The sequence below is a fragment of the Strix uralensis genome, chromosome 9, assembly GCF_047716275.1.
Source record: "Strix uralensis isolate ZFMK-TIS-50842 chromosome 9, bStrUra1, whole genome shotgun sequence".
Classification (NCBI taxonomy): Eukaryota; Metazoa; Chordata; class Aves; order Strigiformes; family Strigidae; genus Strix; species Strix uralensis.
This window is the reverse complement of record NC_133980.1, coordinates 30,208,658-30,230,721: the sequence shown is the minus strand read 5'-3', so window position 1 is coordinate 30,230,721 and position 22,064 is coordinate 30,208,658. Positions and strand designations below refer to the sequence as shown.

The 22,064-nt window shown below is 45.2% G+C and overlaps 1 protein-coding gene across 4 annotated transcripts in view; it reads left to right on the top strand.

The window, feature by feature from the left end:
* The first annotated feature begins 10,816 nt into the window (after positions 1 to 10,816).
* Positions 10,817 to 22,064, top strand: part of FARP2 (FERM, ARH/RhoGEF and pleckstrin domain protein 2) — an 82,252-nt gene continuing 71,004 nt past the window's right edge. For 3 of the 4 annotated variants that reach the window (XM_074878094.1, XM_074878096.1, XM_074878095.1), the window contains exons 1-2: positions 10,817 to 10,880; positions 15,229 to 15,462. In XM_074878094.1, coding sequence (XP_074734195.1) covers positions 15,259 to 15,462 — 204 coding nt within the window. In that variant the 5' untranslated portion in view covers positions 10,817 to 10,880; positions 15,229 to 15,258. Of the gene's footprint in view, positions 10,881 to 11,595; positions 11,674 to 15,228; positions 15,463 to 22,064 lie in introns of all 4 variants that reach the window. The other variant, XM_074878093.1, reaches the window with a different exon arrangement.

Here is a 22,064-nt window from a genome sequence, read left to right as displayed (position 1 = left end):
GTAGAAGATTACTTTCATGGAATTCAAATCCAATTCTGGAGAGGAGCGCTGGAAAAAAACTAAGAGTTGCACAATGAAATAATTACTGAAAAACTTCTTACTTCCAGATTTATTAGTTCTGTGCACATAAACAAAAAGAATGGTAATTGTGGATGGGGACTGAAATAGCATGTCAAAACTGACATGTAAAACACGACACAAAACTGGGTAAACATACTGTAAGCTTCCTATTCAGGAATGTGTGGGTTAGTGCCAGTGGTCTTCTCAAACCTTTTTATTATACATTCTTTTAGGAGAAAAAAAGAAAGATTGGGCTTGAAAATAAATAATAAAAAGATTATGGTACTTTATATAAATATTATTAAAATCATGATAAACCTAAATGAAAATGAAATTGAACATGTCTTTTGCACATTGTTTTGCCTTTGACTGCTAGAAGGAATGTTACACTAATGCATTTTTTTCCGCAACATGTTGATTTATGTGCTTACATGCTGGAACAAGTTTTATTTTACTTTAAATCTGCTTAATAAACCCAAGCTATCACGTTATTTTGGAGGAATTGCAGTGCATTGTTAGTATATGATTATGCAGATAAACTCATATGGTTTTTATATGCAGTAGACTAATACAGCTGAATATATTTGGATGCAGATTTTCTGTATAACTGTGTATGTGTATCTTTTTTAACCTTTTTTTCTGAATTCATTTCTCATCCAATTTATGCCTGCACTTCTATGAATATTTCTTTTCCAGTCCTTTTCACCCACTCATACCGTTCTTCAGCATACTTAGGGTTTATTTCCTTCTGATTGTGCTATTCAGTAGATTTTTCTATTCTGTCTTTAGACTCCTGCCCTTTCTTTACTTCTTCCATTTGGTATCCTGCAAATTTCCAGCATTTTTCTCATATTTCATCCATACCTTTGGGGTAACACTTGTCCTAGTTAGACAGTGGGTTGTCTACAGAAGTGTTCCCTTTTCTGAAGAGACTAGTTGGAGGTTACTCCCTGGCTACCTTGGCTCTTCTGCAAGGAAAGAGGAAGGAGATTATTTAGAGCCTCTTGTGTACCTGTTTTGGGTCATTCTGAATATTAGGATGGCTGGGCTGGAGATCAAATTTACACCACTTCCTCCCAGGCTTTCCATTTAGTTGGCACCTGTGGATGAATGAATCATACCTCTCTCTCTCTCTTCATAAACACTGATGACCTCGGAGTGACTGAGAAGAAAGCTGCTTTGTGCTGCTAGAAGGAAAGAATGGCATTTCATTAACAAACTCTACCAAAAAGGACTATATTCAGCCTTCCCCTTAACAATGCAGTGTTAGCTCACTATCCTGGGCAGCAGTATCAAAAGGTCTAGTGCAAAAAGGGATGGAGATTTTTATTGGTTTATCTTCTACAAGAGCTGGAAATGAGTAGGAGATCCTCACAAGATTCTGAAAGAAATGAAATTCTGATGTCAGTTGAGTCCTCTGTTGTTTGTATCTGAGTAGACAGTGTGAGTGCACAGAAGTGTCTTGTTTTCAGGTAACTACCCTGCACCACACAGAGTCCTGTTCATCAAGTGGTCGACCAGACAAACGTTGCATGGCTCTTCCTGAGAGTCTAGCATGGATGTGACTAGGCACACCTCGTGTGTCTGTGTCATGGACTAGTCCGTGGCATTCGTGCTGGTTTATCTTGCTTCTGTGCCCTGAAGGAGGATTTCCATCAGGATTTTGCTAGCTTGTTTCACAAGTGGTTTTAAAAAGGGTGAACAAAATATCTGCTAACTCCTGTTTCTTGATCCTCTTTGTAAAGAAAACCAAAAAGGGTCACTTTTTCTGCATTTTTCTGGACACTTGGTAGTAGATCCTGAAATGCTTTAAAGCTGCATGCTGTAGGGAAGTGTCTGAAATAGAGGGCAAACAAGGTTGTTGGTTACTGACAGTCTGAGGACTGTGCAAGAATATAATCTGCAAAGGCTTTGGGAAGAATTGAAACTGTTGCTCAGAAAGACGTTGTCCTGGAATTCAGTACAAATTACTCCACAAAATTATATGATCTTCCATATTTGCTGTTTTCCTGACGTGTATGGAGTAGTGCACAAAGAGCTTAACACCGGGCTCCTGCTGACAGATAGCGAGAGAGAGCCTGAGAGAAACCCTTAAAGGATTCCTGCAGTGGGAAAAAGGGTTTCATTTGGGTGATTAAAACACTTCATAATTCAACTTGCTGTAGAGTTTTCTCCCCAGGCACCAATTCGTGACTCTGGGCTGCAGCACCTCCTGTGCTTTCGGACAGCCTGGAAGGCCAAGGGCTGGGAATGCAGTCTGCTTTACCAGCCAGGCGGGTGTTTCCCCTCCGCTAGAGCAGCCGTTGCTATTGTAGCTGTGTCCTACTGGGCTGGCTTCTGTGTGGCACCCAGGCAGACTGTTCCAGACCACAGTACTCTAAAGAATCTCTTCATCATCCAAAAAATGGGAGGTGCTGTTACCTGCTCGTGTGTCCTTTTTTATATGAGGATTGGAGTGATGCTGAAATCAGCCTGTTGTCACGGTAACCAGGTGCAGTGAAGCCAGATTTGGTGTAATTCTGGGTCAAGTCCAGAAACTGGGAACGGAGGCAGTATGAGGAGGAAGAAGTTTGTCTAAGGAGTGGTTTGATGGCCAGCTCTATTGACAGTGCAGCCCAGACACGACAGGATTGCCTGGGTCTGGCTCATAGCCATGGAAGGGTGTGTCGAAGTTTCAGGTGTGTTGGGGAGTTTCTACAGCATTTAGTAAGGCAAGATCTTCTGATGTAGCTGTATGTTTGCAAGTTCAGTTTCGGTGCTTGAAATGCAGTAGACAAATGAAGCTCACTTCCACCCACAGGAATGAGAGCCTGTAAATCTAGCGAGACAGAGGAGGTGTCCAGCTATCTCAGACAGAGAACAACAAGCTTTTCAGAAACTACTTCTGGCTAAAGCAGAGGCGGCCCTGCAGACAGCCTATTCAGTTGTAAGAAACAGGTACCACGAAGCAAGAAGTGCAGTGCTTTGATTGCTGTGGGAAAGGCTGAGCTCCTTGATAGGAAAAGAATGAGGAGAGTTACTAACTCTGCCAAGCCTGGGGCTTGCTCCTGCTCACTTTGAAAGCCAGTATAAATGGTTTTGTAGGACTGATGCGGCTAATTGTTTATGCTCCACTCTCAGCCCTCCTTGGATCCTCAGCTTTGTGCATATCTTCTGTGGTGATGTAACCGGTGCTTGGCACATCAGATTTAAGGCATGGCTGCATTCCAAGAGGGGTCCACTTTGCCAGATACAAATTTCTGCTCAACCACAGAAGTCACGTAAAGAAAGGTATGGCAAAAGGTCAGAGATATTTGAGTTATAAGATGCCAGCCATTGGCAACTTTGCTGTGTTGAGGTATTGTGCTTAAAGTGCCTCAGGCTGGCTGTCCTCCTGTTTTTTATTGAGAAACAAATTGAGGTTGGTGGGGCAAAGAGAAGGAATCGCATCATTTTTATAAGCAGAAGCCAAAAATTCATGGGAAAGTTTCCCATGAAGGAAACAGAGGAGCTCCCAAGTTATGTGTATTCTGGAGAAAGTAAATAAACACACCCTGAGAGCTAATGCAAAACACTTATTAAAGCAGATACTGTGCTGCTTCAACAGCATATTTATTAAAAAAAGGGAAAGGCACTGACAGTAAAATGTTTTGTTCAGAACATGCCCACTCCTGTGCCTCATAATTTGCAATTCTCCCGTTGTTTTAATGTTTTTGATTCATTTCTACTTTTAAGAAGCTTTTCCATAAGGGAGAGCCTAAAACCTAGGTCAAGCTGTTCCTGTGGTGGTACTTGTTCCAAGTCCAGAGCCTTTTCCCCTGAAGAGAACATGCGGTTTGGCTCTCCAGTGGTATTCGGTGAACCAGTCAGCTTGCTTACTAGCACTTTCTTTGGGAAGTTTGTACCCAGAGCAAGAAAACTGGTTTTAATCTTTCTTTTGTGCCCAGCAAATAGTCTCAGGCTGCCTACTTTATCTACTTTGAAACACAGGAAAACAGCACTGCAGGAATGGCAGGACATGTCCAACAGCTGTACGCAGCCCCAGGCTGTGCTTGTTTCTGCCTTCCGGCGGCAGTGTGGACTTACGCACTCTCTTTCCTGGCACAAACAGCTGGAACAATTTGCTGGGTTTTGGGGGCAGAGTGGGGAATCTAACAGTTTTCTCCTTTGCCAGCAGTCTACCACATGGTTGCCTCATTTTTGAAAGTAACTTAAGGTAGCAGAGTTAGTGTTACTGAAAACCTCAGTTTTGTTTGATAGTAAAATAATTGCCATGCTTATCTGTGATTAGTTTTCGTAGATCCTTAATTTCTGTTTTTCTTCTGAAGTACCCTGTCTGTGAAATAGGACTAGGCCTTTTTAACCTTTACATTTAACATACTTTTTTTGAAACATTCTTATTAACTGAGCTTTTGTGTAGTTGTATCGACTAAAGTTTATTGGCGTGTGAAAAAGACATGATCTTTTTTTCTTGTTAGAATTTCAGATTTTGGTGGAGTGGTGGTTTCTGTCTGGTGGTGTCTTGTTTCCCCCCCCCAAACACTTATGGAAGTTTTTGATGTAGATCTTTGAAGTATCATACAAGTTGTGACTGGATTGAACCCTTGTGCAGCTCCTCTGAGGTAACAGATTTTATGGATAGGGAAATTAGATGAACCTCAATAAGCTTTAAAATAATAATAAAAAAAAAGATGGGGGGAACCTTTCTGACATTCCCAGTTGTATGGGGTTTTTTTTGGCCTTGCTGCTTCAGACACACTTGGTTAACCCCACCGTGCAGGTTTTGTTAAGTAAAAAAGAGAAATAAATTGCATAGCTGTGGAGAAGACTGTTTCACATCTGCTTAATGTTTAGGCTGTTACAGTCAAAGAACTAACATCTATTGAAAAATTTTAGGATTAAGTTTAGAGAAGATTTAGGGGAGGTCTAGGGATATTTATGCTCTTCTGCAATATGACGGATTTACCACATGGGGGCAATATGCGATTGGACTGTCTCTTCTTTTAGGGCTACCTATAGATTAAGAAAATAGGTGGCACAGGAGACAGTTTTTGCCTGGACTTTTGTTTCAGTGTTGTGGCTCAGCAGCCGTATTTCTTTGCAGCTTGCAGCTTATGTATGCTCTTGATTTTGTGCTGTTGAATCAGAACTGCTGCTGGCTATAGACTGAACCTTCTGGGTAGGAAGGACGTGTTTAGACAAGTACACTAATCAGACTGCAAGAAGTTGCAGAGCAAGTGCCTCTGTGTGTGTGTGTGCGTAGGTATGAATGTATGCTGTGCTTAATTTGTTTGTTGTAATTGCCACTTTCACCGTAAGAGCTAACTAAAAATACAGATACAATTGTGAAAGTCAAAGTAGGTGATTGCAAAAAAGGATTGCATCCGCTAATTTTTTGTTAGCAGAACAGCAGAATTTTCTCCTGTATGTAAGTGCCCATGCTTGTTCTAAAGAATTGGTTAATATTGCCGGTTTAACTCCAGGTCATACTCTGAGGCTAGTGGACTTTGTGCTTTATAAAGAGCAATGTAATTGCTAGGTAGTATGTGTGTAGAAGGGCTCCTGAAAAATACCCCAAAAGGGAGCGACTTGAAAGCCTGTGAGAAGTGCTATAGTGTGATTGGGGTGGGGGAGGCAGAAGTAGTTAAGATTGGAAGTGGAACCCCCCCACAAAGCTTACAAATTTCTGTAGCATGGAAATTGGTTTCTCTAGTTGGTTTAGCCAGATGCTGCTAATGATGAGTACTTTTGATGTTCTATCTCTGCCAGTAGAGCGAGGTGCATTCTGCCAGTTTTTGAAGTATCTTCATTCATTACTGCTGAAGAACAGTATTCCTCCTGTGCCTCCAGGTCAATGTTAACAGTAAGTGAACCTGGTGTAAGAGAGTAATTCCAGAAAGTAGTATGTACAGGTATGTCTGTGTTACTCATTCTTTGTGCTGATCATATCTCCAGTGACCCAGCAATTCCTGTTCACCTTGGCTTGAGTCTTTTGCCCTTTACTTATGACAGTCAGTCATATTGATCAAATTCCATAATTTCACTCTCTTTTGTGTTTTCCTGCCATCTGGGGTACAAGTTGTCTGTGAGTACAGAACAACACCTGGCTGTAATTGCTGAAATGGGCTTGGTTTTCCCATTTGAGAAGTGGTCTGATGCAATTCTGAGCTGTTAGGTAGAGAACTTGTTTATCACCAGTGAGACAGTTTGAGGAATGATTTGGCAATCCATGTAGGCTCTACTGAGATGTCTGAGTCAATGTGGAAGGCAATCCAGAGGATGGGTTGGTGAGACAGGGCAACTAGTCTGCTTCTGCTGCACAGACAAACATTGCAAACTGCAAAGTCCTTGACTGAGCCCTTCCGGGATGAAACACTTTCAGATCAGGAATATGACCGGGGTAGTCATTAATTGTCATGACAGTCAACCTAGGATGTGAAGGTATTTGTGGAAATGAGAATTTTTCCCTTGGTGGACCTCTGAGGTGCTCTACAGGTGGTACTGGGACACCAGGTCCTCAGAGGTGATGGGAAAAAAGTGATCATCCTGTGGAGAAAGCTATCAGCCCTTGCAGTTATCCTGATTGACACTAGGCTTAGGTTAACGATGTATACAGCAAATTGTTGAATATCTCCAGGTACTAATTGATGGGAGAATTGTAGTACTGCATGAGCTTGAACCAAAGTAGGACAATGGCAGTGAACTGTGGCATTCAAAGCTCTGTGAACTGCCCCCTGCCTCCAGGGATTCTAGTGCTTCAGTTGGCCTAATGCAGTGAAATCCATGCCAGTTCCTCTGCACATCTCCAGCCTTGGCATGCCTACGCGTGCCGTCATTATAGAGTCCCAGTATAACTTGCTAGAGAAGTGAACTGGTGATGTGCAGCCCAGCTAAAGTGGGGAAGCGTGGCGTACATGGCATAAAACACTGGCTTAAATAATTGTCACTATTTCTATTCTCAGCTATACCTATCTTCTGCTAGACAGAAGGGGAGGCATAATGTAAGCTTTTGGAATGGCTTGCCTTGTTATTATGAGATAGAAGACTCAAAGAAACAACTTCGTAGTATGCATTTGGAAAATATGTGCTACAAAATTAGCAATAGGTATAATTTTTCAGTCTGCAGAGTTTCTCTTTGCCATGATGAAGAATTTGAACAGAAAGAGGTTTTTCCAGCTGCTGTTTTTCCTGGTTGGATAAGAAATCTGCTTTGAAGGACTTCCTCCACCCTCACCCAGAGAGTGATTAAAGGAGGGGATGACATCGCACTGTAGTAAAAGGGTAATTCTAATTGTCCCACTCAGGCCAAGAGGAGAATATGATGTAGATTAACTGTAATATTAGTTGAGTGAATGAGTTACATCTCATTACCAGTTTTTATCTCACAAGGGTAAAATTGTATTTTGTCCTGACACTGCATCCTTCCAATAGCAACAGCTGACTTCGTGTGTAATGACATTATTCTTCTAGCTTTGTGCTTTAAACTTCCTCCTCCTGTAAAGGATTCAAACATAGTGCCTGGACGGTCAGAAAGTTTGCCTTCATGGGAGTTAAGGAAACTCAGAGGTCTTTGTGGATAGCTGCGAAAAAACTACTGCTGATTCCGTGTGTAGTGGGTTAGATAACACACACGGGACTGATCATAGCATCCATTCCCTCTTTTAGGTTTCAAATCCATTTACTAAGCACTATGTCTCAAACATGTTTCATGTGTTCTGGTTGCCGAGCATTTTTGTAAACAACGGAGTGTGTAGAACAGAGATTCAGCTTGATAAGGCACTTCCTATTTGTACCCTATTTGGTTGGGAGTAGGAATCGCAACCTCTGTTCATGGGCTATGTTCATGGGCAGGGAGGAGTGTGAAAGTGGGTGGTGACTTCTCTAGCAGGGAAAAGTCACCTGTTCTAGTGACTTGTATGTATGTTACAGTTTTATATATATATAGGGGGCGCCCAAGAAATCCAGAGAGGGGCTTTTTACAAAGGCATGTAGTGACAGGACAAGGGCTTTAAACTGAAAGAGGGCAGATTTAGATTAGATATCAGGAAGAAATTCTTCATGGTGAGGGTGGTGAGGCTCTGGCACAGGTTGCCCAGAGAAGCTGTGGCTGCCCCCTCCCTGGAAGGGTTCAAGGCCAGGTTGGACGGGGCTTTGGGCAACCTGGGCTAGTGGAAGGTGTCCCTGCCCGTGGCAGGGGGGCTGGAACTAGGTGACATCAAGGTCCCCTCCAACCCAAACCATTCTATGATTCTGTGAAAACCTGTTATAGAAAAGTTTTAGCATCTAGGCAGCAATAGCTGCCAGGTACCATCAGTGTGGATGGTATTGCCTGCCCTGAAGAATTGGGAATGCAGGTATGAAAAGGAGAGACTTCTTCAGGCTCAGGTTCACAGCAAGTAAACTATTCTCAGAGGGATACTTGTGCATCCTGCTAAACTCCTCATGCTATGACAGAAAATATTTTTTTTGCCTGTGGTGGGTAGAAAGGCTAGAAATGAGGTGCGTGTAGAAACAGAGGTACTGGGTCTATGGACACTTAAACATGCAGAACCTTCGGTGCCGTTTCGTTAGGGGATTGTTTCAGTGCAGTAAATTACATGTATTTTGTGTGAGCAATAAAAGTTAGCAATATACAGCAGGGTGTTGACACTTCTAAAGATTTTTCTATATCTGTAATTATTGCTTCCTCTCTTTCTTGTCATATGTTGCTTTTAAAGTGATCACGTCAGATTTGTTCTCCAACTTAGCAACAGCTGCTTTTTTGCACAAGAAAATTTTTGTGCTCTTTTTAGATGTTAAAGTCAGTGATTGAAATGAAGATTACTCTGAAGTGTCTGCACTTTAAAGGATGTGAAACTGTATTAGCACTTAAGCTGCAAATAAAACCAACTGCTCCATTTTCATTGCCTATGGAAGTGCAATGCAAATAGTAGGCAAAACAGGATACTGAAACACCCATTTCAGTAATGAAAACACTTCAGTTTATTGGAATCACAATTGTTTTTACAAATGGAGTTATCTAAAATGCTGTGTATAGTTTTGCAACTTGCCTAATTTTTCTGTATGCGTGAGATTCTTCAGCTCCATTTCACTTTTTAAGGTGAAGAAATAATGCGACATTTTTAAAACCTTGTGTCTTTTTTTTTCTTTTTAAGAGATGAGAATGTTGCTCGTCAGGAATTACTCATTAAATTTGTGAGTTGCTTCTTTCTGTGGGTGAGAGTGGCGAAGCTGCTTCAGGCTGAAAGGGCTGTTCTGCATGATTTATGTGTTTTGTTAACATAAAAGTCATATGCTATGCTAATATTTTGTTTTTCAAATTGTGAAAAGGTCAAGTTCTCAGAAACAAGGTGACTCTTTGCATTTCTTGTGCTATTGGCCATCGATCCTTTCCTAGAGAAATCCAAGTATTTCTCTCATTTCTGTTGGTTCTCTCTTGAAGAGCAGAGTAACAAGATGTGGTCCCTCCGGGAGGCCAGGGGGTTTGTCAAAGGCAGTCCTTTTCAGGAAGCGCTCTTTTCCCCGCTTCCCTGTTATCAGTTAGCCTCGACATCTGCTTTTGAGCAGACTCAGAATCTGGAGGGTGTGAAGGTCCATTCCAGGCAGAGCTCTCTTCATCCTGCACTGACTTTCCTACAGCCTTCGGTTCCTGTCTGTGTTACTGAGGGGCAGGCTCGCTCCTTGGGGAGCAAAGAGGAGGAGGATGTTCTGATGGTCTTCAGCCCCTTTGGCCGTCAGCCGTGCCTGATGTACATGGGTGCAGCAGCTGTGGCTTCTCTCCCACTCTGTAGTGCTGTGACTCTTTCTATCCCCATTTAAAATTTGTCTGTTCATGAAAAAGAATGTTAACTAAACAAAGACCTGCAATGTTAGGAAGTTTTCTTGCAGAAGGGGTTGTTGGGCGTTGGAATGGGCTGCCCAGGGCAGCGGGGGAGTCCCCATCCCTGGAGGGGTTGAAGAGTCGGGTTGACCCAGCGCTGAGGGATCTGGTGGAGTTGGGAACGGTCAGGGTGAGGTTCATGGTTGGACTGGAGGAGCTTCAAGGGCTTTTCCAACCGAGATGATTCTGTGATGTTCATTATTCACAGCAAAACATGTGAGGTTTGTTGCCTGTATCTTAGTGACTGGTTCATGGAATGGTGTCGCCCAGAGCAGCATTCAGCTCTGCGGTGGGGATTTGTCTGTGTCCGGCACCCCGAGAGCGCCCTGCCGGCTCGGGGGGGGTTCGCGCGGCTCTGTCCTTCGCTGGTTCTTTTTTTGGGGTGGGGGTGAGGATCCGCCTCCCTGGTGAGCCAACGGCCCTTCGGCTCTGGCAGGAAAGGATTTGGCGTAGAGTCTTTTACAGCTTCCAACTCCCAGCGCCCTCCTCATGCGGGAAAAATACACTTTGCGTTTTACTATTTTTTTTTTTTTAAATAATCCTTAGAGCTTGGCAGAAGGAATTCGTTTGCCGGGAAGAGAAGGCCGCGGCAGCCCCGCGTGACGGAGCGGGAGGAGCACGAGATGCTCCAAGGCGGGGAGCGGTCTCTCGGTGCTCCCCTGGGAATCCCACACCCCCGGCGCGGCTCCTCCGCCGGTGCCAGCGCTGCCCGGGGCACCCGCCTGGCGCGGAGCCCGGCCCTGCCCCGCTCCCGCCGCCCCGGGCTCCCCCTCACCGGGCCGGGGCCGCCGCCCCCTGCGCGCGGCCCCGCCCCCGACCGCGGCCGGCCAATGGCGGCGCGCGGCGGGCGGGGCGGGGCGGGGCCGGCGCGGGGCCCGTGCGCGCGGGCTGCGCGGAGCCGGGGCGGCGGCGACGGCGGCGGCGGGAGGGCGCCCGGCGCGGCCCGCGGCGCTGAGCTGAGGTGAGGCGCGGCGTTCCCCGCGGGCCGGGGGAAGCGGGCGGCGGGGCGGGAGCTGAGGGAGACCCCCTCCCCGGGCGGGCCCTGGGACGGGGCTGCCGGCGAGCGGCGCCCCAGGCCGGCGGCGCGGCGCGGCTCGGCCCGCCTGCGCGTCGGGAGCTTCCGCCGCCCGCGGCCGCCGTCGTGCGCCGCGGCTCCGGGCGGAGCTTTGGTGTGGGAGCCCGGCCCGGCCTGGCCGGTGCTGCAGGAGCGGTCGCGGTCCTCGCCTCTCCAGCGCTGAGGTTGCGGGGCTCTGGCTGGTGGGGGGGCTCGGGAGCGCCTTCCCTCAGCGTGCTGCCGGGGGCCGGGCCTGGGCGGCTTCGCCCCCGCTCGGACTGGGAGTGTTGGGCACCTGCGCCCCGGCCCATCCCCTCCCCATCCGCCTCCCTGCGAGGGACCCCCCTGGAGCTCGCCGGGGGTGCGAGGGAGTGGTGCTGCACCAGCCGGGAGAAGCGCTCCTGAAGCCCCGCTCCTCGGGCAGGGACCAGCTGAGGTCCGTGTCCACCCTCCCTGCGCCTCCGTCTCCGTGTGGTCTCCAGCACACGGTGCTGCCGGCCGCCGCCGAGAGCCCCCAGACCCCTGCCGTGCTTGTGGCGAGGGATGCGGGTTGTAACAGGAGCGGGAGGGGTCTCTCTGGTGTAGCGGGGGCACTCGTAGTCTTCCTCTCTCTTTGTTGCAGTTGTTGGATTCCTGATGCATCAGTTGGTGCCAGCTTGGTGTAGTGATGTTAACGGGTTGCTATTGCCTAGTGACAAAGGTAAAAGGGGAAGGTTTGCTTCTGGAGGACTGAAGGAGCCTGGTTTGAGAGCTCCTGCTCAGAGCGCTTCCTTGCTGCTGCCTGTCAGCCGCCACCTCACGCAGGTGGTGGGGATCCCTCCCCACGGAAGGCAGGGATCACCGCTCACGCTGGGGAGCTGGGACTGGCGTTACTCCAGACCAACCCTCTGCAGAGGCGAGGGATGATGGTGTGTTGTGGTGACTCTCTCACTGACCAAAAGATACCGTACTCAGAGGAGTTCTTTTGAAAGCCCTTGGTATCTTGCACCGGCATATCCTCGGGTATAAGCTGCCTCTCTAGATTTGCCGCTAGCTGAAATACTCGCTCTTGCTTCTGAACAATAGTTTTTTCCATGTAGAAGATAAAATTCATTGTCACTTTGAAGCTATTTCAGAAAGGCAACAAAAAGTACATAGCTACCTAAATTTTCTAAGTTTTGTTCCATCTGCTCCTCCACTTGGGGCTGATAGCAACGGTTGTTCTGTCACTGTGCTTCAGGGAGCTGATTTAGCTTTGATGCCTGGTTCGGTCCCAGTTTGTAGGAAATTACCAAGATAAGCACTCAATGCAAAGAAGTTTGGGGGGCTGAATGCAGGGAAGATTTTTTTTTTTTCTTAGAACCGCTGATATTGCAGCAACACTGCGTTTTAGTTTTGCGTTGGTGAGGAGTAAATGAGACCTCAGGGCTCGCCCTGGGGTGGGAGGCTCTCAGAGCTGTTGGATGCTTTCTCTGCTCTGCCTACAGAGCCTCTCCTTCTTCCTGGTTCTTGCAGCCTGTGTCAGGCTTCACTCTTTCATTTTCCTCTGCCTTTCATTTAGTTAGCCCCTTTAACTGAAACACTTCCTAAATCATGGCACAATGGTTTTTGTTAAGAAATGTCGTATGTAGTCAGCTTACACGATAGGTAACTCAGTTGGTAGATAGTGCTCGGCTTGGTTAACACTCCTCACACTTTTGATTTTTCAGGCAGTCGGAGCAGGCCAGGCTAGTTGGGGATTTTTAATAATTGTAACAGCATTAGTAGCGTGCACTGGGGGGAACTGGATGTGGTGTGGGGAGATGCTCGTAGCTGCCACACAGTGGGCAGGGCACTGCTTTTCTAGGGAAGCGTGCCTTGCTTCTGCACATTGTTTTCTGCCTAGGTGTTTTGTTAGACCTTAAAAAACTGAATATGTGCTGGCTGGGGACTAGTCTAGGGGTAAATATTTTTAGGAGTGTGTCATCAGCAAGGCGCGAGGCCAAGCCCCGTTGAGTTCACTTTTCCTGTTAACACCTGTGAGGAAGGACTTTGACATCTGCAGTTTCTGTTTGACGTGACTTTGGTCTCTCCTGGCTGGTAACCAAGGCCAGTAAAAGTACCCAGGAGCTCCTCGTTTAGTCTGGAGCTGGGTGACCTGCCTGCCTTGCCTGCAGGAGCCAGCTGGCTTCAGCTGGAGGGGAGGCTGCCGAAGCCTCTTCTGTGGGGCTGCTCTGAGCACTGCCTCCTCGGCTATCACCACTCATGTCTTTTTCCTTCTGAGTAGCCGCAGTGTCTGTCCCTTCCAGTAGCAGTTTATTCAGAATGAGATGAACATGTTCACGGAACGCTAATTTTAAGAGCGCTTGTCTAATAGATTGCCTCATGAGGAGTGTAACTGATTCTGGGCAACTTCAGTTGCTTGTAAACTTTTGAATGGCAGTAGCAAAATCTTACCATGCCGTTAAGTGATAAGGGACACAGTATCAAGGGGTTATAGATGGCACTGAGCTATGGTTGCTCTTCAGATTAGCAGTTAGAGGTGTAACCTGGGCAGATGTCTCTGCTGATTTTTGCTGTTGTGGTGGTTTTAAAGTTTGTGACCTAAAAGTTTTTCTCCTTGGCTGTGTGGCCACACAAACTGGGAAGTTCAGTGAAAGGATACACACAATACTTTCTGATACAAGATACTTTCTGCTAATTTGTCACCTAAAACCTGTAGATGGGGCACTGGGCAGTGTACGCACGCTTTTAAGGTTGAGATAATATTTCTTATGCTTTCTCATCACGAGTCTCATCAGCTGGGAGGCCGGAGGTGTCTCTGCGGTGGTCTCAAGCTGTGCTGCTCGGGGCAGGGCTCTGCAGCGCTCACAAGGGCTCTGAGAGATCTCTAAGCCAAACAAGCCTTGCGGTTGGCGTAATGAAGTAGGAGGCATCTGTCTCCTCTCCTGTGACAAGTTTATCTGTACAGGGGTTTGCAAGCATAAAAATAAAAGTCAGGAAGATGTTTGACCAATCTCAGTGTGTGCAAGGATTAAAACCTAACCCCTCCCACTAATTTTTAGCAACATGCAAGGCTGGCTCCATTTAAATCCACAGAGCAGGCTGCCTACCTACTCAAAGCGCAGAGAGACAAAGGAATGTTTTCATCATCTGCTTGTCTCCTTTTTAGACAAAACACGTTTATTACAAAACAATAATCTAACACTTCACTGAATTTTTTTGTAGTGTGGTGGCCATGCGAAGGCTGTCCCAGCGTCAGTATCCACATACTTTCAATTGTTCAGACATAGCGTGGTATTTGGGAAATGCGACCAAAAGCACCCAGGAGCCTATCTGTTTCCATGCGTGCGTTCCTGCAGAGCGCCTTGCACGTTGTTGCCAAATACTTCATGCCAGCAGTGACCGTGGGGCAGTGGCTTTGTTGGGCAAGGCGCATCCTGAGCGTGTGCCTTGCGTTCCCGTAGACCCTGCTGCAATCCCCCTGCGAACACTGCCGCTGCTCCCGTGCTGCGGGAGAGCCGGGGAGAGGCACGCGGGTTTCTTTCCCCGTGTCAGATTAAACATTTGCTCCTGAACAACTGCCACCAAACCATGAAAGTAAGGATCGTGATGTAGGAGAGTCAGCCTACTTGAACTAATGTAAATTTTTGTAATTCAGATTTTGGCCCGCTGACTTAATCTGGGTGTACAGCACAGGTTTGCTAATAAAGTGCAGAGCTGTTATCTGCAGCAGAAATCTGCGCTGTGAAGGTTCTGAGCGCCCAGCATTGGTTGGAGTAGTTACGGTTTTGCGTGAGTCATCATTCTGAGGGATGAAGAAAGTTAATTGTTGCTGTTATCTTGGGTGTGGTCTGACACTGTAGCAAAGTCAATGGGACAGCCCGGTACTGGTGAAAGGCAGAGTCCTGCCGGGCCCTCCACTGCCTGCTCCAGGTGGATTTTCTTGTGCTGTCAGCAGCGCTCATGCTGTGGTGACCTGGTTTAGGGAGCTAAATTGGCAGAAAAATTAACTGGAACTTAAAATGTCAGTGTGTAAGGAGGGTGGAGGGCACAGATTTGACCATCTTACTTCCTAACCACGTTTTGGAATAGTTATTTTTTTGGCCACTTATTTTTCTTCCCAGCGGCTGGATTTCTGACCAGAGTTTCATCAACTTTGTTACTGGTTTTGATAGCGGGATGAAGAGCATTAAATAAGGACTTTGTGCATGACTGTGCTTCGGTGGGTGGCATTTTCATACACAATATTGGTGAGAAACTATCTTTCAAGCTGTAATCCTCTATTTTCTTCCAGGCTTCTTTAGACTCTGCTCGCTGTTGAAAGATGGGAGAGATAGAAGGCACTTACAGAGTCCTGCAGACTCCTGGCTCTCGTCTGGGTGTCCAGAAAACCGTGGGAGTGAGTACCTTGGAGTCAGGACAGAACGTCTCTACTGCAATGGCACCATCGCCTGCCAAAACGCATGAGCGGGACCTACCGATCAAAATAAGGATGTTGGACAACACGGTGGAAGTACTTGACATTGAGGTAAGAGAGGTTTAAACCTGATTTCAAGTACACTTAGCCTCCAATAATGTAAAGCTCACAGGATGGGCTGCTGTACAGAGCTGGCATGTTTTGAGGCATTATCTGAATAAAGATTCCTGTAGGGATTTTACCTACTTATAAGTAGTTAAATCAGTAGCACATCTTGTTTTTTAAAATCTTTTAAGTATAGCAGATGTTTTTGTGTTTGCAACAGACTTTAAATACAAGCACGTACTGTAACAAGAAGCTTTAACTGTTATTTGCCTTGGGGGGACACCAACTATCTTCTGCCAAACTGTTCTTGCTTTTTGAGCCACATGCAGCTTTGTCGATTTGGTAGCTGGGAGAGCTTTTTTTAGTTGCTACTTTTTATTAATTATTTTAATGGTTCATATCTTCTTCAAGTAAACTTGCTCCTGTTTGAAAATTTTTGCTTGTTGCCACACTTTGGGAGGTAGCAATGGTTCTGAAAATTTGTATTTAAAAGTATGCTTGCTTAGCAATTGAGGAAGTCTGCCTTAAGAAATACAAACTGTGCTCAAATTGGGGTAGTTCTGGTTTTAAACAATCAAAAATTTTTGTTCATGTTCTTGTTTCATTCTCAGCATTAACCTGAGACTTTAATTTTCGCTTGCCTAAAGATCTGGTGTTAGAAAACAGCTCTGTTCTGGTGAAGATAATCAACCATCAGATATTCTACATTAGCATCTCAAACATGAAATATGTTGGGTTTTTAAATTTTTTTTTTTTTTGGTGAAGTGTGAGGCTGTGTCTGTGTCCTCCCACCCAAGGACACAGAGGGTATAGCAAACCCATCCACCCCTCATTTACTTCATAGAACACAAAAGCCTTTTTTTTCCTTTTTTTTTTTAATGTTAGAATATTTTTTTAAAAGATCTGCTGACTTTGGCTCCTTTGAAGTGTGATTTTTTTTTTTTAATTTTTTTTTTAAGCGGGTGTAGACATTGCTGCTTTTGTGTTTTGATTCAAAAAAGAAGAAAAAAAATAACCCACAAGCAACCCCCCCACGCTGTAATTCTGAAAATCGGTGCAAGCTGTTAAAATCAAGAAAGAATTTATAACTCCTAGTTCCTGCTTTATTACATGAAGTCAGTGACTAGAAACCTCCTGTACATTGCCATAGATGCTTTCCTTCTCTTCCTTGTCATATCTGTACCACCTCTGTCTGCTCTTCTCATGCAAATCTTCCACTTTCCTCAGTAACCTTACCCTTTTCATCTTATTTTATAACTCTATACCTTTATAGCTTCTGTGCTATAACTTCTCTGTAACTTTATAGCTTCTCTGCTGTTCTCTGACCTCTGAGCACCCTCCCTCAGTTCCCCTCACTTCTTGTCTGTGCTCAGTACGGTTCACTACTTTCGCAATACCTTGTTTTTTGAAACTGTCTTGACCTGGTTCTCCTTTGCCTGCTGGAACAGTCTTGACTGCATATCCTTCCAGTTATCTTCATTGCTCTCTGGCTTCCACTGCAGGTCCAGTTTACCTCCATCCTTAACCCATTGTCTTATCCTACAGCACTTTGTTGTTAGTCTTTGAATGCAAATTCAGCTGTGGCTCAGTTCTTTACGATGTGTCAACTTGGCTGTCAGCTCTAAATAAAATCAGCCTTTGCCTGGTGAAACTTGGTTTTGAAATTTGTGTCAACGTCAGGCTTCACATGTAAAAAACATGAATTCCTCACTCACACTTGTTTTGGTCACTGTGAGTCATACTCCAGTCTCACCTGTCTGACCAATAATGTAGTTTCTATTCACCTCCTGATTCCTTCATTTCCTTTAGCGAGCTGTCTCCTGCAGGTGTGCTGTACACTCTCTAGGATGATACTGTTCAAGTAAACAGCTAAAACTCATCCCATTCAGGACTACCTCACTTCACACCTTCTCCTTAGCTTTAGCCTCTCCAGTCTTGCTGCGTATGTGCCCGTTTTGTGTGTTGCAGTAAGAGTCAACCTGCTCAGTTGTTGTTCCTAGCAGCTGCTACTGCCTGACCATTTTTTGCATCCTTCTACTGGCTCCCTCTCTTTGTACCTTCAAATGTAGGTTGCTTATCTCTGCTTTCAGGGTCCTACCTGTAGTCTCCTGCAAGAAGGTACTTGGCTCTGTCCCTTAACTGGACCACAGTGCAGTACCCTTGTTGTTGTTGTTGCTGTTTTTACCCATCACAATGAGAGGCTTCCCATAATTAGGAACTATCTTACTTTTCATTTTTTACCTGGAAAGCTCTCTGTGGTTATGACATCCACAGAAACACCCCAATCTGGGCAACTAGCATGCTCAGGCTGTATTTAATATCACACTATTCTTCGTTAGGAGGTCAGCTGGAACTGAACAACTTAGAAGCTTTTGCCCGATGTGAGCGGTTAGAAGAAGGGGTCATCCTTTGTTCATCTGTAGAGCATCAAGCACAAAAAAGTCCAGAGTCAGCAAGTGTAGCATTAGAGTCCTACTAATACACTGCCTACATCGCCTTTCATTTTTGTCTAAATGAGGTAGCAAATGATAGCAGACAGGGATGAGGTACTAAATGTAACCCTCTGCCTCCTAATTTGTTCGGAGGGCTGGTGGGATAGCAGTAACTGCTGGCTGCTGTTTGTGATGGCAAACTGAAATTTTTCACTTGCGGTTTGAGGGCAAAAATTAAGAAAAGTCAGCCACATTTGCTGAATAGGTGGTGTGAGCTAGCACAGATTTTTTTTTTTTTTTGTAAAAAAGCAGTGAGAGAAATTCATGATTAAGCAGCTGTCCTAGAGGGATTGAGGCTCTGATTGTAGTGCTGCTTGCCCACTCCTCTTTGCTTTTGCAATAATTTTCACTGGGTGTGGAAACGAGAGGTGGTGTTGTCTTCATTACCTGCTTCATAGGGTGCTTGTTTATTGATTCAGGTCAGCAATAATTTTTCAGTGTGGTGGGACACCGAGGCCTTTCTCACAGGTGCCGTTGGCATTGCATTCTAATGGAGGCGTAGCTTATGGCAAAAGGTGGGAAGAAAATAATTTTCTCTTCTGCCTTTAAGAACTATGTCAAATAACTTTTTATTGAGAGAAGTGGTGTGTCAGTGGGAGAGACTGACTAGGCACAGTGGTCAGCTTCTGGAGAGGGGCCTTCTCTTTGCAGCGCAGTAGGGAAGCTGCTGCAGGAGCCCTGTGTACTGCCTTGCTTGTGAAGCTGTCTGAAATGAGCCACATCAGCAATTTTAACCGTACGGGATAAACAGGGTAGCCACAATAATGATTTAATCCATGAGGCTTTTCCTTGTTATCCCCTCCTTTCTCCAAGATGTGTTTAGAACACTTGCTTCTTCCCTGGCAGGTGTTTGTAGATAGTCTCGTTTGGTAGCTCTTCCCCATTACTTGGGTTTTTTAACTCGCCAAAGAGCAAGAAAAGGGACTGACAGTAGCATAACAGATGGGATGAGAACAAAACAGGAAAGGACAGCCTTTCCTTCGTGTTATTGTTGTATCTAGAACAGTGTGTTAAAAGTTCAATAAAGCTACATTCCACTGCCTTTTGTCTAAAATCCACTGTCTCTGTCCACTCTCACCATCTGTACTGCAAGGTTTTCTTTCGAACTATGAATTCTGTTAATAAGTAAGAGGGAGCTATTCTTTAAAGTACGCTGAGGTAGAGCTCTTCTCTGGGAAATCTGTTTTGGATGTTAGGGGATGGAGAAATGCTCAGATGTTTTCTAGAATTTAAAAACCTGAAAATTTAGTATTTATGGTTTCTCCTCTCCCTCCCAAAACAGAGAAGAGAATGAAACATGTCCATCCAGAGCTAGGCTCCAATATTAATTATTTTCATGAGTTGTGTGTTTTTTTCCCTTTTTATGGCCAGCTTGTTTAGTCAGTAAAAATCTTGCATGTGCCGTATCATGGGGTACCTGTCTTCTTCCCTCCAAGCTAAGTCTGCCCAAATTGATAGTTTTCCAGACTACTAGATGAATGATTGGAAAATTCAATTTAATTTGGACTGCGGGTACATTTCAAAGTAATTCCAGTATTACAGTAGAATTTCTGCCGGCTTTCCCGATTTTTCTTAAGAGATTAAGCTTGTAGGCCTTTGATCAACGTAAAAATGTGGCAGACTCTTAAGTAGAAGGGCCTGGACTGGGTTTAATTCACCAAAATGACCACTTGGTGTGATTATACTTGTCTGATGCTGGTTATGAAAGACAACAAAATGTGCTGCAACGAAGGACGACTTAGGCTATAGGAGTTTAGGGTGCAAGAAGTTGTGATTTATTCTTGCTGAAAGCTTTTGTGTTGATTTGTGGTAGAGTTGGAAGAGCAGTGTGTTACAGCAACAGACATACAGGCTGTCGAAGACAATACAGCATGTGTGCCTGGGTTAGAGGAAACAAGGGGTCTTTTTGCACGGCATAGTTGGAAGGAGAGCGGTACTGATGGTAGGTGAGAGTCTGGTGCTGTCTTAAAATCTCAGTAAGTGAAGTATCAGGTTCAGTCAACAAGAAAGCTGTCATGTCCTCCAGCTGCTTTCTCCGATGCAATACTTTACTGAGGGTCTGTAGACAGGCAGACTGTAAGGTCTGCCTCTGACCCAGTTTTGTCTTTGTGCTAGCCTGTAAGACATTTAATGGCATTGCTGCCCTAATGTGGTGTTTAATATTTGGTCTATATGTTGTTCCTTCTGTAGGAAATACACGTGCATTTCTTAGTGAATTACACTCTATACTATGAGCAAGTGCCCTGGAAAAAGTTTAGATTTTTATGCTTCAACTTTACCAAACTCTCTCTGGGGAGAACTTGGTACCTCTTCAACTGTGTGTACTACTTCTTCTCATTCTGCTTGAACGTAAAATAAAATTCGGGAGTGAGAAGTGTTTACATGTTATATTGTAGTTGAATTTGTCTCTGTTTTCACCTACTGGAGAATTAATTCTGTAGAACTGTAATAGCCATCATAAAATCATAGCACAGTTCTTAGCGCTCAGCGAAACCAGGTGGGTCTGCCTGCCTCAATGGGAAAACTTAAACTGGAATTTTTTCTTTCATGCGGTTCTTTGTCGGATTCTTTGAGTGCACAATTCTGTTCATTCTTTTTTAAATGTAATTAACTTGCTTCTCAATAAAACATGTTAATAGTAAGAGTTAGCTTTATGTCGGTATGAATTTCAACCAACTTGTGCTGGGATTTCGGTTTTGTCCTTCAGTCTTACCATGTTCAGAAGTTGTTCTGTGGGTCAGGCCCTTGCAAGTGTTCTCATGCCTTGGAGCGTGAAGCTGGGCCTGAGGAAAATGCTTTTTCATTTTGTTGGGATTTTTCCTATCTTCGGTATTTCTACCAGGCCCGTTGTTTCCTTGTGCATGACTCAGTTTCTTGAGGGTGGTTGTATCTTTTCTCATTTTCTTACCAAGTACGTGAAAGATGGAGCATGTTCCTTATCCCTGTGGCACTGTGCGATGTGTCCCTCTCCTCCTGACGCTGGTGAGGATCAGGGAGGGACATGCTTGACTCCACTGCTCTTTGTAAGAACAGGCTAGTCAAAGAAGATGACAGTTTTTCCCTCCTGTATTTTCTTATTAGGTATTGTCCTCTCACTGCTCATGTCTATTTTGGAGTTTACTGATGTACCCTGTGAAACTTGCTAATATATTAGTACAAAATTTAAGTGGCTTGTCTATACTAAGTTGAGAACAGCTACTTGATGATTACTCAGTCTGGTAGTGATACTGTCTTTGCTGGCCACCTATATGACTCTTCCTTGGTTTATTTAAATTTACAAATTGCATTATTAAAAGTGCAAAATTCCTTTCTATCCGTATGTTTAGAATAGAATAGAATAACTGTGTTTATTTATTCTGCTCTCTGTGCAGTTTGCCACATCTGTAATTGAAAAGGTGCCATGAGAACGGCACCTCCTCAGATGTCTGTTGTTTCCGACCAGCCATCGGGGCCCATGGCCGTGACTTGCTGCAGTTGGGGGCCCTGAAATCAGGAGCTGGGCTGGGACCGCGGGAGGCTTTTGGGGTGGTGGAAGAAGCAGTCGGACAGCTTGTACGTACCTTGTGCCTTCCCACGGTTTGGAAAGAGTGTTCTCAGCTCGTGCACACTGAAAAATGCTGCTTATCAGTAACTTCTAACGGTAGCGTTAGTACCCTGAAGAGCTTCGTTGGGGCTGAAGCAGAAATTATACAGCTTAAAATGCTGTTAGTGAGCAGTTTTAAGTAAGAAATATGCATCTGTTAAAAATAGAGAGTGTGCCGTGGGCGCTGAAGAACACTCACTCTGAAATTACCTTTCAGAGAGGCTGTCCCTGCTGCGTGCCGTGGCGAACCCTGAGCACATCGCCGGCGTGACGGCACTGCGGCTTCTCCAGCAGGACGGGGTGGCCTGCACCGGCCCTCCGGCAGAGCCAGGCTCTGGCACCAGCTGCCCTCCTGCTTCTTCCTTGTTTTCCCTTCGCCTGCTTAGACCTTCCTTTCATAAAGGCTTCTTTCCCCTCTGTGCTGTAAAAGTATTAACAGCTTAAATACGTGGGAAGTGGGAGGACAGGCTGCTTCTGAATCCTATTAAGAGCTATGCTGAAGGAATCGAGATGCTGTGTTAGTCAGCTCGGTG